Source organism: Heliconius melpomene, chromosome 1 (genome assembly GCF_056956725.1).
Source record: "Heliconius melpomene rosina isolate 202511_hmr_F chromosome 1, ASM5695672v1, whole genome shotgun sequence".
Classification (NCBI taxonomy): domain Eukaryota; kingdom Metazoa; phylum Arthropoda; class Insecta; order Lepidoptera; family Nymphalidae; genus Heliconius; species Heliconius melpomene.
The window spans coordinates 8,806,838-8,824,551 of NC_140389.1; the positions used below are offsets into that span (position 1 = coordinate 8,806,838).

Here is a 17,714-nt window from a genome sequence, read left to right on the forward strand (position 1 = left end):
TTTAGATTTTCATTGAAGGAAATTCCTTAGAAATTAAAAAAAACTTAAACTACTTTTGACCAGTTATTTATTAGATATTGATATGTATAAATATTTAATCAACAACCTCCATTATTTTACGTTATATATATATTTGGGTTCTGAGTTCTGCCACAGAAAGTCTTACTCACATTAGCGATAAGCGATAGTGTAAAATATAATCGGATATTATTTGCAAGGTGCTAATAAGGGGTAAAATTTTTGTTTCTTCTTTCTCTTTACTTGGCTGTCACTTTTCTCCTGGCTGATATGATGATGATAAACTATTATATATTTTTTAGATTCCCGCTGTATATGGCGAAGGGAATTTAGTGTTAAGACACTCCGTTTTCCACTTATTCCATCTATTTGCGAAACTCAACGATATTCTTTTTCTCCATATTTCAGCTAAGAAATAAAAGTTTTAATAAATAATAATTCATTCCCCCGATTCGGAATCCAACTCGCAACCGTCGCGTTTGCAGTCACACGCCTGTACCCCTTCGCAATGACAGTGTTATATCTTATAGTACACGATTATTTACAAACACCAACTAAAATCAGATATAGGTGGCAAATTGTAAAAGTGACAAGAATAGAAAAAATTAAGAATGTGACTGCATGGTGGCTTCAAGCGTAACGAAAGAGATAAAGAATTCACAAACACATAGAACTCGTCGTAAAATCGCAGATGTGTTTATTTATTCATAGAGATAATGTTGATATGATAATGTTTAATAATGCTCGCCATCTACCGGTAAATATTTTAACTAGAACAAAAATCTAGTTTTCGCGACTTTCCTTCTTATACCTTAACTTGGGAATAGTTAGTAGGTACTGAGTGGTAATATATGACTTAGTCAAATTTTATTATCTTAATACGATAAAAGTAAGGTAGATAAAGTAGGCACAGAAAATGTGGTTAAAAATAAAAGAAATAAGTATTAATTATAAATAAGCTCCGTCGTTACTAAATATTACTACCATTTTAGTTGCGCTATTTCTTATTATCACTTAAATATAAACTAATATTTCATTTAATATAATAAGTACATATATAATACATAGGTATATCCTATCTAGTAGTTAAAATAATAGGTGACTACTGACTAGTACTATCCGCAAAATGTAAACGTTAATGCGAGTTTGACAGTTAAGAATGGTTATGGGCGAACTAAAATAGGCTTTTAGGTACCCGACGCGCACCTGCGTGCCGCCACCGGTTGACAGCTGGCTGAAAATTTCATGGCCGGAGTATCGACTGAGAGAGGCCGAGAGGTCCGCGCAGCCGCGGCGCGCCCCTCCCAGCGCCGCCACCAGCGATCCCTCACAACAACAACGCGCGCGACCGCCGCCCGCCGCTCGCCACCGGCTGCGTGTGCAGTGCCACCACGTGAGCCCGCGGGCCCGATATGTGAATAACAAAGCCTTTGTGTCGCTCCCGTGCAGCCATGTCGCGTAACGTAGCGCGCAAAATGAAATAATAAGGTGAGCTTGTTTCATTTATGCCTATAATACATTCAATTATAATTTATTTGTTTTTTTCACATTATTTGAAAGTGAACGTGAATCACATAAAAATGTAGTATTGTAATACTTGAATTTCGTATTATATAGGTGCTGATTATATATATTTTTTGGCATTCATTAAAGCTTAATATGTATAGATGGGTAATAGTATCGGTTAGTTGGTGGGAGCGGTCGATGTCTACGACGAAGCTCTACGACTGCCGCAATCTGATTATGGCACACCCACTGAAATATAAGACATGATAAAAGTGAAATCTTTCGGACAGAATTACCTTAAGAATAATAAATGTGTAGTCTATATTATGAAAGGTTAATGACGTCAATCATTCAGAAAATAGTTTTACGACGTAACTCGTAGCTTACGTAGAGGTTGCGTAGATGATAGGATGAGTAGTATTCATTTTTTTGTAGATAAATATAATATATTTTATAATTTATAGATAAATATATTATATTTTATAATTTTGGCTTAAAGTATTTTTTTTAATACAATAAAATGCGTCATATAAATTAAGTTCTAGCATTTATTTTAAGGTAAAATTTAGACCTTGATCAATCAAAACCCAAATTAATATTAATTAACTATTTTGATGGTGGATTAGCGCTATTGCAAAACAAATTACTAAAAAGTGAAAAATATATTTTTTATTTTTATGTAATGTGGGGATCGGAGTGTTAACACTAGGTTCCCTCTGCCTACCCTGCTGTGTGCGGGATACATATTAAAGGGAAATAGTTGTAAATAAATTAAAACTAGGAATAGTGTAAAAAGCTTAAACGAATTTAAATTAAGAATAATGAAAATTAAAAAAAAAAGCATTGCAATTAAAAAAAAGCTTAAAGTTTTTCTGTACTGTTTTTCCCGAAATAAAGAATTTATTATTCCCGAAATAAAGAATTTATTATAACTAATATTCTTTTTATTATGTATGGCACATTTTATCTCAGTGCTTTTATCTCGCGGCACAGTTATCTCGCGTACTTTGTGAGATAGGTTCCTCTTAGCGAATAATCATGTTGGTTTTCACATAATCTTGTTTTAGTAACGATGCTTCTTGGATGCCAGAACGAATGTCTGTACTTAAATGTAAACTTTTAACCGATTGAGATGAGGCCCTAAATAAAGATTTATAACGACAATTTTGAAAAAAAATTGTTTTTATATAAAATATTATAACTTTCAAAGTTGAAAAAGAACACAATTTTAAAGAATGTACGTTATTTCTATTATAATTTCAAATTATAATTTATATACAAGTTCTAAACAACGCTTAATGCAGTAACTGGATTTACGCAAGTTTTACGACTTTGTTGAAATAGAATAGTGACTCTACGAATAGAAATTAGGCTTCTAAAAGGGGCTGGAATGTCGTAAACAAAGCAATAAAAACGGAGTGAATTTTTACTACAGAACTTATGTAACCTTAAATAATAATTACTTTCAATTTTATATATTTACTATAACATATGCATTTTTAGTTTTTTATTTTTTTGCTTAATCGACGCCTTAAATATATAAATTTAATAAATCACTTTTTTTTTTCTTCTCTTTTTTAATTTCTAGTGCATATATGCATAATATACAAGACCTTTGACAACATACCACTATTGTAAAATCTACAATTAATATAATTTATTAGAGCTTAGTAAATGTATAAAATATTCGTTTAGATTTCTTAGAATTTCATAACTTTTTCCTATTGTATTTCAACAATTCTAATTTTATTTCCTGTAAAGGCTTATTGGTTATTTCAATTATTCTTAGCGTTATATTTATTTCTTTAAGTAGGTACAAGTGGACAGAAAATTACTTATGTACAATATATGTAATTGGGCATTGTGTTGCGTAATGGTAATAACAAAATGTTTTGCTTTATATTAAAACAAGAATATATAAGATCAATTAATCAATACAATATATTGTCGACTCGCGACAATAACCAATCGCTATTGGTCTGTGTTAGATCTAGAGGTCGTCCGTTCCATTAATTCTAGTAAATATTATATTTAAATATTACATAATTAGATGTTCCTCGTAGCTAGGGGCTATCGTGGTGTGGTGGGAAATATCTATCTATTAATGGGATGGTTGTGGATGCGATCCCCACTCAGGACACAAAGTCTCTAATTTTGTTTTAAGTCGGGAAGCATAGGACTGTTATTTTATTTAACATATAATCCAGATGTATCTCTTAAACTGTATGTTTAAGAGATACCGATTGTAATTTCGCCCACGCCCAAATAAGTTATTATTTACGTAGTATTTGACTTATTCTTACTTAAATAAAACAAAAGTGTATCAAATTTATTTAAATTGAATTATGTTCATAAAATAAAATATATCCACTTAAGTGTTTACTTTTAATAAATTATATGGCTTCTCGCACTACCTGAGGTGTCAAGGTCAAAATATATATAATATACGTCACAGCTATATACATAGATATTGAGCGAAATACTACTACGATTTCTACGACAGAAATCCAGCCTTAGACTCTAAGGCTAGTCTAAAGTCCTCTTTGTTAATCCTATTAGGTAATTATCCACTGAGGCCGACGTGCCGTCCTCACTTGGGAGATCTGGATGAATTATTTTTTTAATTTTATAAAAAAAAAATTCTAGAAAATAAAAATGTATAGAGAATTTTATAAATTAATATAAAAAAATATTCGTACTACTACTAATACATCGTTGAATTTATTTGTTTAATAATGAACGATATTAAATAATTACACCTTTAAACACGATCGTTCGCTCATGTAAATGAAATCAGAAAAAAACAGTGTTAAAGTAACACGCAAAGCTACATAGTTCTCGATATGCATATTTTAGCAGCTATTTTTCTTTAGAAATGTCAGTTTGTCCAACAGCAGTATAATTTGTAATATGTTTGTAAAGTTTTAAGCACATATTTTATTTATCTATATATTTAGAAAATATATTTTTATAATAAAAAAACTAAATTTGAAAATGGTTAAAGGTACTCCTTTAGCCTCGGTTTTGTCTTGTTAAGACGAAAAATACCAACAATATACATATTACATCTGTCCTCAATACAGTTTGAACTAACATTCGTATTTTGTAGTGTTCATTTTCATAATTTAAAGTTTAATTGCGCTACAATGGCGTCAATTAGATACAAATGTAACGTCTACGTTATGAGTCATTCAAATTGTAAAATATTTATTAAGAAACTAGAACGGAAAATAAAAGGTTTTTGATTTTTCAAACAAATGCTGTCTGTGGAAGGACGTAAATCATTAATCAACAGGATGCACTCAGCTACTTGTACATTGTAGCATTGTCTATATTGCTGACACAATTCAAGATATATTTCAACGAAGTAACTGGATTTGTCATTTGTTATTATTTTAAGTCGTGAGATTTTTGAGTGATTTTTTAATAGAGTTGAAAAGCAGCTTGACGCGTTTCCCTCCAAACCAGTGTTGGCAGAAGGAACCTAGTGTTTAGACACTCCGTTCCTGAACTGGATAATTTACTAGGTAAATTACTGGGTAAATAAATATGTACGTCGTAGTGCAGGGGAACAAGCATGTCACTGTAAACGCAATGGTTATGGGTTCGATCCCCACTCGGATCAATAAATTATTTGTTATTAATATTAATTAACTTCTTCGCATTACTAATAATTCATATTTTCATATAGTGCCAAGGCAAAGGGCTGCGTTGAGTTCCGCCACTCAACATGCAATGCTTTAAAAATTTGGCGGAATGTGGAGACGGAGTGTCTTACTCTTATATAAATGTGTAATAATTTATTGATAACAAAAAGCCAATTTAAGAATTAGCATTGTTGCTATTCTGTTAGATTAGATATTTATTAGCCTCTATAGATCTAGTAGGTACATAGTGTACACATATCAAAATTGGTACTCTCAAAACTTATACGTCCCACTGCAATATCATATATTGAAGTAGGCTAGGCATCTACATTTACTACCGATACAGGGACCTTTATTTTTATGTGCTCGTAACTTCGTAACTCCTGCAACTCATATTAAGCTAATATGGATGACTTATGACGGACACAGCATCCTTATAACATACAAAATAGACCGTGTTTAAATATTTTATAATATTAATATGGCTCAAGACAAATTGCTTATTTACGGAAGTAATGTTATCATTAATTGCATGATATTCTAAAACTAGTTATTTACTGAATGACTGACAAGGTACCATGTAAGGTCGACCTAGGCCACATATTAAATTTATCATTTAAGTTAAATGTAATGTGCTTAAACTTAAATGTTTCCATTTAAGTTAAATGTAATGTGCTTAAACTTAAATGTTTACATTTAAGTTTTAATAAATTTAGTATGACCTAGTATCACCTATTGGCTTCACCCTTAAATAAAATTGTATTAAAATTGGTAATTAAGTTATGCCGATTGCGCACGCTTTAAATGACGTTATGCTTTTAATATCAAGAGAACGTTTAAACAATTTTAATGAAGGGTTGTTTCTATACTCGAAATCAATTAAAATTTTCCAATATTTTAGCAAATGTTTTGTTAATTTTATTAGAATTTGCGATAACTTTGAAATGAATGGAACAATCATTTGCTAACAGTACATTTACAATGTAAAATATTATATACAAATATCTATTTATGTTAATTTAAAATGGGGAAAAAATAAAAATGTAGAGGGGAAGCTAAATACTATGGGCATAATTATGTGGAGAACGGAGTGTCCTTACATATCTACTTAATTACACAATTATTTAAGTGGCCTTTTAAATAATTTATATATTTATATTTACATACTAAACTATTATATAATGATATTTTTTTAAAGGATTAATGATTGCAACGTAAGTTTAATTTTAACGTATAGAGCGGACTAGTGCTTTGATGTAAAGCAAATGAGATCGGTCGCGCAGAAGATATTCGGATGATGAGCAGTGGACCGTATGATTGCTCCCACCTTCGTTACTCATAGTCGGCTGACTGTGCTATAAACAAGCTACGATTCTTAAAAGACGTTAAAATGTCAACACAAACTTTTAATATCTATTCATAGTATATAGTTTTTTTAGTTGACTTATTGATCTACACTTATATTAAATTTTAATATAACTATCAATAATAAATTATTAACAAGAATTTTGTGTTAACAATTCAACTTTATGACGAAAGTTAAGTTAAAAAACTTTATAATTTTCAAAAGTAGCTGTTGCGTCGTTATTAGAATAGCAGAGTTGCTTACAAATAATATTCGTAGCTGTGGTCTCGTAGTATTGTAGCCCAGCTCCGTCCGTGCCCCACTGGCCTACTAACTCGGCCTTGAACCCCTATCCCCTGGGACACCTGTGACGTCATAGGATTGCACGTCATTAAACCACCTGCGGTGTTCATTTAAATGTCAACACCATGTTGTTTATAGAAATAAGTACAAATATTAGATCTAGAAGTAACTAATTTTATATTGTTAGTCCTTGTATAATATAAAGTCAACAAGAATATATGTAGACATATTAAATAAATATTCATCGACACATAATGATACAAAATATATTATCAAAATCGGATATTCTGACATCAATATCATCACCAAAAAAAAGCGATAGCAGTTTCGACAGTAAAATTAGCAACAAGTGGAGAACGAGAGCATTTTAACAATAAGTAACTACCACCTACCTATGTATTTATTATACAAAAAATATATCTTCTATTTTTTCAAAATAAAAAACATTTACAAAAACAGGGAAGGCAGAGGGAACCTAGTGTTAAGACACTCCGTTTCTCACGTTCCGTTGAATTCTGGAGGCATTGCGTGTTGAGTGGCGGAACTCAACGCCGCACTTTGCCTTGTAACCAGAGCCTGGAACTGAAAATATTAGATATTTTATTTCCTCGAGTAGGAATCGAACCCACAATCTGTAGCGTTTATATAGGTACATGGTGCAAGAACACAGGCGTGCCCATGACTGGCCTCATCAGAAAACTATCATCAATAAATTTTCTATTTGATACTCATTACTTTAAGAAGGTCAATATTTCTTACTAGCGGCCCGCTCGCGGTTTCGCCCGCGTGAACTATGTTATTATTAATTTCTGTCTCCATGATTACGTCCTAGTGACGTCTATGCAAAATTTGAAACTACTAGCATTTGTAGTAACCCCAAAAACAACCCCTTAGAAGAATATTGCAAATTCCCGTCTTAGCGAGCACCTACGTCCTATAAATAACTCCTATGCAAAATTTGAGATTCCTAGCACATTTAGTTTCTGAGATTTCGTGATGAGTGAGTGACCTTTCGATTTTATATATATAGATTAAGTTATAAATTATACCCTTCTTGTATACCTAAGTCAAAGTAAATGTGTATAAGATAATATACGGTACCAAGGAATGCATTAGAAATTGCATAAGTATACCTAAGCTATATAGGTATATTTTCACCTTGTTTTACCATACTAGTTGAGAGTGATGTGACGCTTTCAGCATTAGAATTCACAAAGTGCTCCATCATTGCGACATAATACCGACCCCTGTAGGCAATTATTATTTCATTATTTAATTATACGTATTTCTGCAACTTAAAATGTTAATTGGAGGTTTCCCCTTTAACCTAACAAAAAATAAAATAGTGTTTGCCTGTTGGTCTTTACCGTTTCTCGCATATATGTATGTATATACATAGGTAAGGAATGTAATGTTAAGGTATTCCCTTCTATATTTTCCTCCCAATTTAAAAGATATTATTTTCTCTCGATAAAAGATAACATACAATTTCTAAAATGAATTAAATACTTTTTTCAGCCAGCACAGCTGCATCTGCATCGAAATCCTGAATTACTTCGTTACTACACATGTCTTATGTTAATTATCTTGAAAATTGCACATTAACAAATAAATTTACTTCCAAAGTATCATTTATAAATAGCATTGTTAATAGGTCCATAGTAATGGAATTTTTTAAAAAATGTTTGTCCGTATTTGCTAAAAGATTTTATAAGGATGTAGCAGGGTTTTAGAAGTTTAATATTACCAAGTCCATACATTATATTACAAAATGTTAATATGGATGCGACTAGACAGTCAAGCAGAGTCTGATTGGCGTGTTGCCAGATTTACGTCCAATCGTAGCTTATCAACACTAAATATTATCGTCGGACTACTTGTGTATTTTATATTTTTGCACATTTTGAAATTACACGCGTAGGCAGATAAGGCAGGTCCAGAAACGGAGTTTCTTAACACTAGGTTCCCTTTGCCCTGCTGTATGCGGGATACAGCGTGAAGCTGATTTTTTTTCTATATAAAAAAGATTGATGCATAGTCTAAAATACTGTGAGAACAGAGAAAGAGAGTAACAGAGAATTCTTTCGGTCAACTTATAACTGTGGGAGAAAGCTTAAATTTTGCAGGTCTCAAAGTATAAAAGCTAACGTTTATGGATGTACGTGTTAAAATTACTTATAAATATAAATATAGAAAAATATTAACTACATAAATATAAATAAAAAACGTAAGTACTTACATATAAATAAATATATGAAATATATATGTACGAGTACTAAATAGATAAAAAATTACATAAATGCCTAATACTATATACACATATGTATATATAACCCATTGACTTATATCGGAAATATTTGGAATAAAGAATACGTAGACCGCAGTGCGGACTTTTGGCATGAGGCGCCGAAATCACCCAATTACTTGTCATTAGTTTTGTCTATTTTGAAGAACGTACATTACTTTTGAAAGGCACAATACACGATCATTTAATACTTGTATCTCAGAATATCAAGATTATATCATTCGAATGCTAACTATAAAACTTAAAGGCATTTCAGGTTAGTAAGTGGGAATGTCAAAAAAATTAAACGAATATTGCGAATTATCATTTGCATCTAATCTTGTTTACCGCAAATTATGAATTTATGTTATAATATTATATAATTTAAATTAATAATCAGGTGTAAGAATATTGATTAGGACGATAAATGGTTTCACTGAAATTTAATAATAACTTTCTTAGTGGTTCGGTGGGGTTATTATGAGATTTTAATAGATGGATATATAGTCAAAAAATTATTTAGGATTTATACTACTTATTATTTTAAATATTTTAAACTTACCATTAATTATTTTAAATAACAACATATTACTTTTTGTTGAAAATGAAGATTGATGTGAACACTATTCAAAAAACTTCAGTAAACGATTTAGTATACATTAAAACAAAGAATAATATAACAACAACGTGCTTAGTTAGCATGTCAAGGAAAGTCGGCAAACTTGGAGTACCTTGAAACTTGAACTCATTAGGGAAACGAGCGGAAGTAAACGTGTGGTGGTCGCTGTACTGCCGCGAACTTGTTCGTGGTGAAGTTATACTTCAATACATAAGTACCTACTGAGAGCTGTGTGATATGTATATTTTTCATAACTTTAAATTTCTATATAGATAGATGTTATTAAATAAAATAAATAATGTATAATTATATAGGCATATAAGAGAATTATTGCTGTGCATAGTTTCCAAATAATAAAAAATGAAAAAGTTTATACTAACATAGAATAATCAAGAATACTTAAATTGAAGCAAAACATTATGAAATTATTCTTAGCCAACTTTGAAGTACAAACTAAATGTATATTATTTCGAGTAACTGAAGATTTCAAATAAAATTTAAATTTACTGGTTCTGTGATTGTGTTGGCTCAAGTAAGCGGGCTCATAAATTGGACCGCGCCCAGGTGCCACGCGCCTCGCAAATTACTTTTTCTTATACCTAAAAGTATAAGAAAAAGATTTTCTCATTCAAAACTATTCATGCTTATAAAAAAAGTATAAGCTACAGCATTAAGCAAACAACTCTTGTCGTACGCTACATGACATTTAAAAATATCTAAAAAAATATATTTAAATAAAAATTATGAAGATACATAAGTATATATTTATGTGCATTTAAATATTTATTATATTTGCTTTATGACAGGAAATGTATAATTTGATAAACTCACATGTGCTTATCATAATTTACTTACAATGTAATATGACTGCATTAAAATTTAAAGTTTTATGGCATTGTATCGTAGAGTGATCGGTGACCCCCGGCATGAGGTCGGGGGAAGGCGAGGGTTCCGAACTGGCGGAGTTCGGCGCGCGCTGGCCGCCGCCTTACACGCAGGGCTACGGCTGGCGCTCCGCCACCCCCCAGCACCCGCCCGCGCACCACCTCGCCAGGCACTCGCGCTCGCAGCAGGTAAATGGAACAATGAATGACTGAAACTTCTTTCAACTGTGTTCAACAATGTGTAGTGCAAACTCTATTAAACATATTTATAATCATATAGTTTTGCTATATAAAATCTATTTTATATGGGCCTTAGATTACTGTGGTTGAGTCTATTTGTATCATTGACGCACTGACAATAAAGGTGAGGAATTATAAATAGAAATTATGTACGCGTAGCCAATCTATTCTCTCACTAAACTTAACGTAAGCTAGCTAGCGTAAGCCCTCAGAGGACTGTTACGAAGGATTTAAGCTTAATCAGGTATTCCCAATCGGGAAGTATTATTTATTAGGATGTTGGATTCAACCAGTGGTTACAGGACAATCGGCACACAAGCTACGAGGCGGAGGACGCGCGGGCGCGGGCGCGCGGCGGCGTGTACTACTCCCCGCCTGGCACCTCGTACACGATAGTGGAGAGGCCAGCCTCTTCCCATGGCCACCATGCACAATATTCGCAACATCACTATCCAGGAGGAAAATTATCGAGGGCACCTTACCTTGGTTCTTCTACGATAGCTAACAATCCAGGTACAAATCCTCACATATGTATATTTCTATTTGTTTTACTTAATTAAAATTAGTTTTAAATAAAACTTCAATATATTACTATTTGTTTTTTTTATTTGTTATTTTTTCTATCACAAAACTGTCATAACAATTTTTTGTACGGATTCACAAAATGTAAAATCGCTAAATTATACAAAATACACTAACAATTTCACACATATAAATGTAACGACGAGTTGCATTATAAACACAAACTCTAAGCTACCGTGGTTTTAACAGGTACTTGTCGACATGCAGTTGCGATAAACATAAATGACATATGAATCGAATGATATGGAAGTGCATCTATTATTAAAAAATATTTAATTTATTTTTTAAATCTTGATAATATATGCAATAAATAAATATTATGTACAAACACTCACTACGCACTACACTAATTCTATTAAATGCAGTTTTAATGTAAAAGTGAAAAGTTATATAAAATGATTAATACTCGAATGTATTCAATAAATCAGACTATTTCAAGAATGATAGATATATAGATATCATATCTACGAGATTTTTCATTTTATCAATGACTACTTGGCACAATAATATCGCTCGGATCAGTTACTCGACCGAACGGCAATTAATATGAGTGCGATACATTTGGGTTCGTAATAGTAAGTAAATCTGAAAAACAACCGCTAACATTGTTTTTAAGTTTTAGAATATTTTATACAGCTTTTATATACCTAGCTGTAAGTATATCTTTATGAAGTAATCATTATTATTATTAAAAGACATCTTCTTTCTTAAGTTATGAAACAGGATTTATCTTTCTAGTTTGTATGCAAAAACATTTTTATAATTTTATACATAAAAACTTAACAATACGATTTTGTAAGAAATGTATTGCCAAATAAAGGACGCTTAAGTTTTATTAGATGCATAAGAAATGAAATTGAGGTTAAGGCTCGTAGCAAAATGTTACGAGTGTGTTACTTATGCGTACCAGCTTTTTATATGTTTCCATTTTAAACCAAATAATAAATTTATAAATATGATGAATAAAATAAGTCTTGCCTCGGTTAATGAGCGAATTGCTAGAAGATTCAAATAAAATTTAAATATAAATAAATATATTTTTAAATTCACATTTATGAATAGAATCGTTTCCCATTTATTAAATTAATCAAATTAATGACTACAACAACAGGTGGGGCTAGTTTACGAAATAGCACGAATCATCTCAGTGCAAATGGCAAGAAGAGGCCTATATCGCCTGAGCAAGTGCTGCGTCTGTTCGGGCAGGGCGGGGCGGCGGCGCTGGGCAAGGCGCTGCCGCCCTCGCACCCGCCAGCACCGCTGCCGGCCCCGCTGCCAGCGCCGCTGCCCGCGCGGCGACACTCACCAGCCAGCAGTCCCAGCAGTACTACACATCATGTTAGTTTGTTTGTAAATATATTAGTAATTTAAGGCGTGCAGAAGATAATATTTGCGAAAATTTATATAATTAAACGATAAATAAATTTAAAGAAAACCTTTATTCGTGAAAATATAATAATAGTATAGCTTTATCTTAAGATGGAAATAAAGATTTTATTTATTATAAAAACATTAATTCCAACTATAATAAGCAATACAATATTTATTAACATTTACAATGTGGCAATACTAAGAAAATGTTATAAAACCTGAATATTGGTATCCACGTTTCATCCGAGTATTTGCTTTCTAAATATAGCTAAATTCTAGAATCTAGAAGCTTTATAAAGGCCGTCTTGTGTAAATTATTTGATGCGAGCGGCTGCAGTCGATAGCACTAAGTTATTCATGACCGAGGTGACCAGCGTTTAAGAGGCATGGAAATAGACTGAGCCCACAATATTATCATATTAGTATTATTATTACTTTACTTTTATTTTTCAGTTTAATAATGTGTCAATATGAAAAATTAAATATATGTTTTTAAAGATTTGGTTAGAAAGAGTGTGGGCTACTCGAGATTCAAGCCTCTATGGCCGAAATAAAAAAAAAACATACTAAATTCATATTAAATATAAAGCAGATAATAAATGTCTAGTATATCTATGAAAATTACATCAGCCTTACCCAAACCAAAATAACTATTCATAATTAGCTTAGTTTACATTTAATGTTACTTTTATTCGTACATTTGAATTGCATTATCTATACATTTATTATTTGGCTATAAAATATATTTATAAGCCAGGGGTTTTACGGGTGTGTCCTTAATTGGCTCGACATGCCATGGCCATCACTAAAACATTACTGTCAGTTGGCGGTGAACCATAGGACAATAACGTATCGAATTTTCTGTTTTCATTTATATAATTTTAAATAACCTATACATACAAAGAGCTTTTAGTATTTCATCTCGTGGCAAAGAAATATAATTGAATTTTAGTGGTCAAGAGTACATCGGATTTATGCCAAGAGGGACATAAAGGGGTCACCTGTGAAAATTCCCGCGATGTTACGTGCTTTATGAGACCTTTATTCTATTTGAGTGAATGAATATTTGGTTTTAGAAACTTATTCTCGAACATTTCATTCAATAATCGATAGTGACCACAGTACAAGGGTTATAGAAATGAATGTTTAAAAAATAAAACAGTGCGTGATGTGCTTCTGTATCGAGCGATATAATAAAATTGTGCTGTGCCTTATTTCGTTACCACATTGGATCCAAAAGAAAATTATGAGGTAATAAAATTTTTGTTCTTTATATTATAAAATACTGTATAATATTCTGTATAAAATATAATTTGCGTAATCGTGACTATTGTTTTTAAATAACAATTTTACATAAATATTTATCTAGCATTCGTAATTTACGAAAAGTGATTTAATTTTATCATTATCAACATTAATTCTTTAAATAATGCTTCACTGAATATAATATAAATTGCATTGGCCTATATGTTTGTAAAATAATTTTATAGATATTTAATAATTTCTTGCTCATTTAGCGTTTGTGTGATTTATCTTCTATACACGAGACATTTTATATAAGAGCGTATTTAAGTATTATCTTTTTTTAATTACACTTATTAAAATAAAATAAATGAATGTGAAAGATGAAATATAATCTATTTTCAATTAAGAATAATTCATCTAACTAAAAAGAATGAAAAGAAAAGATTAAGTAAGTGTTCACATTAATTCACGATAAGTGGTTGTGAATTTAATAAATCATCACATACACTGTTTATTCATTATTTTTTGAGTATTTCTATGGTTGTCGACGTAAATTTTATTAGTGGTTCGTCGATGGCAGTGTTACAAAGGAAACGATTTAGACTTTCTTATCCTTTTTGTGGCGTGATCGACACCGTTGTAAAGTTCGTGTGAGCTGTCAGCAACCTTCTTAGTGATTGATGAAGATATCAGTGGGAGCTCACTTGTTGATCAGGAGTGAGGATTTAGTCCTTATAAAAGTTTATAAGAGAAGTAGATATGCCTAATATTTCTACAAATCAGTAAAAAAAGTAAATTTTATTTTCTTTGTTGATCAGGTGATCAGTGAGGATTTAGTCCTTATAAAAGTTTATAAGAGAAGTAGATATGCCTAATATATCTACAAAACATTAAAAAACTAAAATTTCATTTTCCTAACTGTTTTTAAGTGACAATATCAAAGAGTACATATATTATCACATATGTAATTATATAAAACTCATAAAAATCATAATAAATTAAATTGTAGTAGGTAACAATTAAAATTATAAAATAATTAAAACGTAAAATGCCATATTACACAATAAACGACTGATTACGAGTCACTGTAATCCAACAAGGAAATTAGGAAGTGAAATAGAAATAAACTACAAATTAAATGAAGATTTACTGAAAACAGACGCTATCTGAGTAAATAGCTTTATAAACAATCTTAAAGTTTCGCAATGTTTTCTTACGAAGCCGGATAGCTTTATGCTTTCACTTCACGATATTGTTTGCGATTTCCGCTGGAGAAAAGATTTAGAACTGTTTCATCTGGGACTTTACAAACAAATGGAAGCACGTTTTAGTTGCAGTTGTATATTGTAGAGCTCCTCCTCCTATCTGGCACAGACGACACTCTTGGCACTATTTTAAAAAAGAACGGCGGAAAACTACTTACTTTGCGTACTTACCTCATTTTACTGTTTCATTCAAGTTTAATATTGTCGAGGACAGAACAGGTCACTGTAAATATACGAGAATTTACGTTTAAATATCTGGCTATAATTCGACAAGACTTCTCGTGTTATGTTTCAAGTTTTATATTCTTATAATATGTTTACTCGTCTTTTAGGTATGAGTTAGTCTTCTTCTATCGCTGTAGTAACTTATTGGTTAGGCCAGCCTTTATAATTACAATGTAGATTGTCATCCTAACATTATACATCTATTATGCCATAGATATTATGTATACAGTCTACTAATTGTATGTCACTTTTATCCATTACTTAGAGACAAAATTTAAAAGGATATGTACAACAATGTAAGTAGGCGCCCTAAACGAAGATCAGGAGAACAAGATGATAGTAGGATAATAACACTGTAAGAAATTAAACGCGAATAATCCGTGTCAAATAAAAATAATGTATTAATATTAGTTTCTAACATCCTATTATAATACTTACATGATCCAAGTTTATTCGTAGGCCATTTATCGAGGTGACAGAGAGAGGGAACGGCCATATTCGTCGGGCGGGGCGGCGCCGCCGCCGGCGGAACCCACCACGCGTACGGTAACCATGAGCCGTGACCCCGCAGATTCCCACGGCTTCGGAATCTGCGTCAAGGGTGGGAAGGAAGCAGGTAAAAGTTAGTAGGCTTGATTAGCTGTTTGATTATTATATACACATGTAGGTAGAGCATGAACATCCTATACATACACATACATTGACACATATTTCATAAATATATGAATTTTGATTTATAACTGTGATTGTTAGACTCATAATATCGTTATATTAAAGTATACTACGTTTACCTAATTATTTGATTAGGATTTATTCAGTCCGTCGGGAAAATATTCACAGTAGGTTATACTCGTATTTATTATTGTTATAGTTTTAAAAACATTTCTCAATATTGTAACAAGTCCAGTCAACAGACAAACATATCTGTATATTTTTGTATGTTAGGTTATAAAACATAAGTTTGCGTAGGACGTGCTACGCGAAGCACATATTATCGACCAGCGTTCATATAAGAGGTATATAAATACCAGGAGCGGCTGCAGAGCTTTGTAATCAGTGATCTACGGCTCTCCACAAAACACTAATCTATCCGCTTTCCCGGACTTAGTAAGGAATTATGTCGTTCAAAAGGTTTCAATGCCTCCTCGAGGCTTTCTTTTATGACAGGATTTATTATTTACGTTTCTTTATTCTTTTTATTACATTTTATTAATATAATATATTTATCTCTAACTGAGGAAACTTGCAATACTATTGTTTACTTAAAAACTAAAATAAGCTTTCTATTAATACGCATAAATTTACATAACATTTAAACATTATTAGTTTTATTAGAAAATTTATTATCGATTGCTTTAAATTAAAACGTAGTCTTGTTAAAACCTTAATCCTCTGTTTATTTACCGTTCACATCCTGTACCTAATATTAACTCTAACTTTGTATAATATAGTTAATGGGCTAAAGCGAAGTTCGTACAAATTTATAAACCAACTTTCATACATTCATTATCATACAATTTATAAGACAAACTGGAACATTATAGGTTTATATCTTTATCACAATATAAATTACTATTTCATATCGTAGGTGTTGGTGTATATATATCAAGAGTAGAAGAGGGATCAGTGGCGGAACGAGCTGGGCTTCGCCCTGGGGACTCCATTCTTCAGGTCAATGGAACACCCTTTTCGGGAATATCTCACGAGGATGCTCTTAAGGTAATTGCAATATACAGGGTGGAATTGTCAGCGCCACTTTAAATGAAACCACAGTTTTAACTACTCTATAAAAGCCTAATATAATTCGGAAAAAAAATAATTCTCAAAAATGAAAAAGTTATTTTTTCAAACAAAATAAATAATAAAATTATCGTTTTAAAATAAAACGCCATTTGTAAAGTATAACATAGGCACGCACACACTTACCTGTCAAAGCGGCAACATCGCATACGTATGTGTGCGTGACACGAAATACAGGTACGGATAAAAATCGTGAAATGAAAAAAAAATCCTACGTCCAAACCGTTGAGGTACCTTGATTATTTTTTTTAATTCTGGGTTTGAAATATTTTACCCTATATGCAGTTTCAGTAAAAGAAGCGCTGCCTCTTCCACCCTGTATAGCTTATTATGTTTTTCATTTTTATTTTTACGACTATGTATTAATATTTAGAAGAATA

At 31.6% G+C, this 17,714-nt stretch overlaps 1 protein-coding gene across 6 annotated transcripts in view; it reads left to right on the forward strand.

Annotated features, from left to right (window-relative positions):
• Positions 1 to 1,343: 1,343 nt before the first annotated feature.
• dysc (whirlin protein dyschronic) overlaps positions 1,344 to 17,714 on the forward strand; it is a 69,383-nt gene continuing 53,012 nt past the window's right edge. For 3 of the 6 annotated variants that reach the window (XM_085193383.1, XM_085193404.1, XM_085193414.1), the window contains exons 1-6: positions 1,345 to 1,506; positions 10,629 to 10,795; positions 11,140 to 11,359; positions 12,540 to 12,766; positions 15,994 to 16,156; positions 17,123 to 17,253. In XM_085193383.1, the coding sequence (XP_085049509.1) occupies positions 10,649 to 10,795; positions 11,140 to 11,359; positions 12,540 to 12,766; positions 15,994 to 16,156; positions 17,123 to 17,253 (888 nt within the window). In that variant the 5' untranslated portion in view covers positions 1,345 to 1,506; positions 10,629 to 10,648. Of the gene's footprint in view, positions 1,507 to 10,628; positions 10,796 to 11,139; positions 11,360 to 12,539; positions 12,767 to 15,993; positions 16,157 to 17,122; positions 17,254 to 17,714 lie in introns of all 6 variants that reach the window. The other 3 variants (XM_085193420.1, XM_085193387.1, XM_085193397.1) reach the window with 3 other exon arrangements.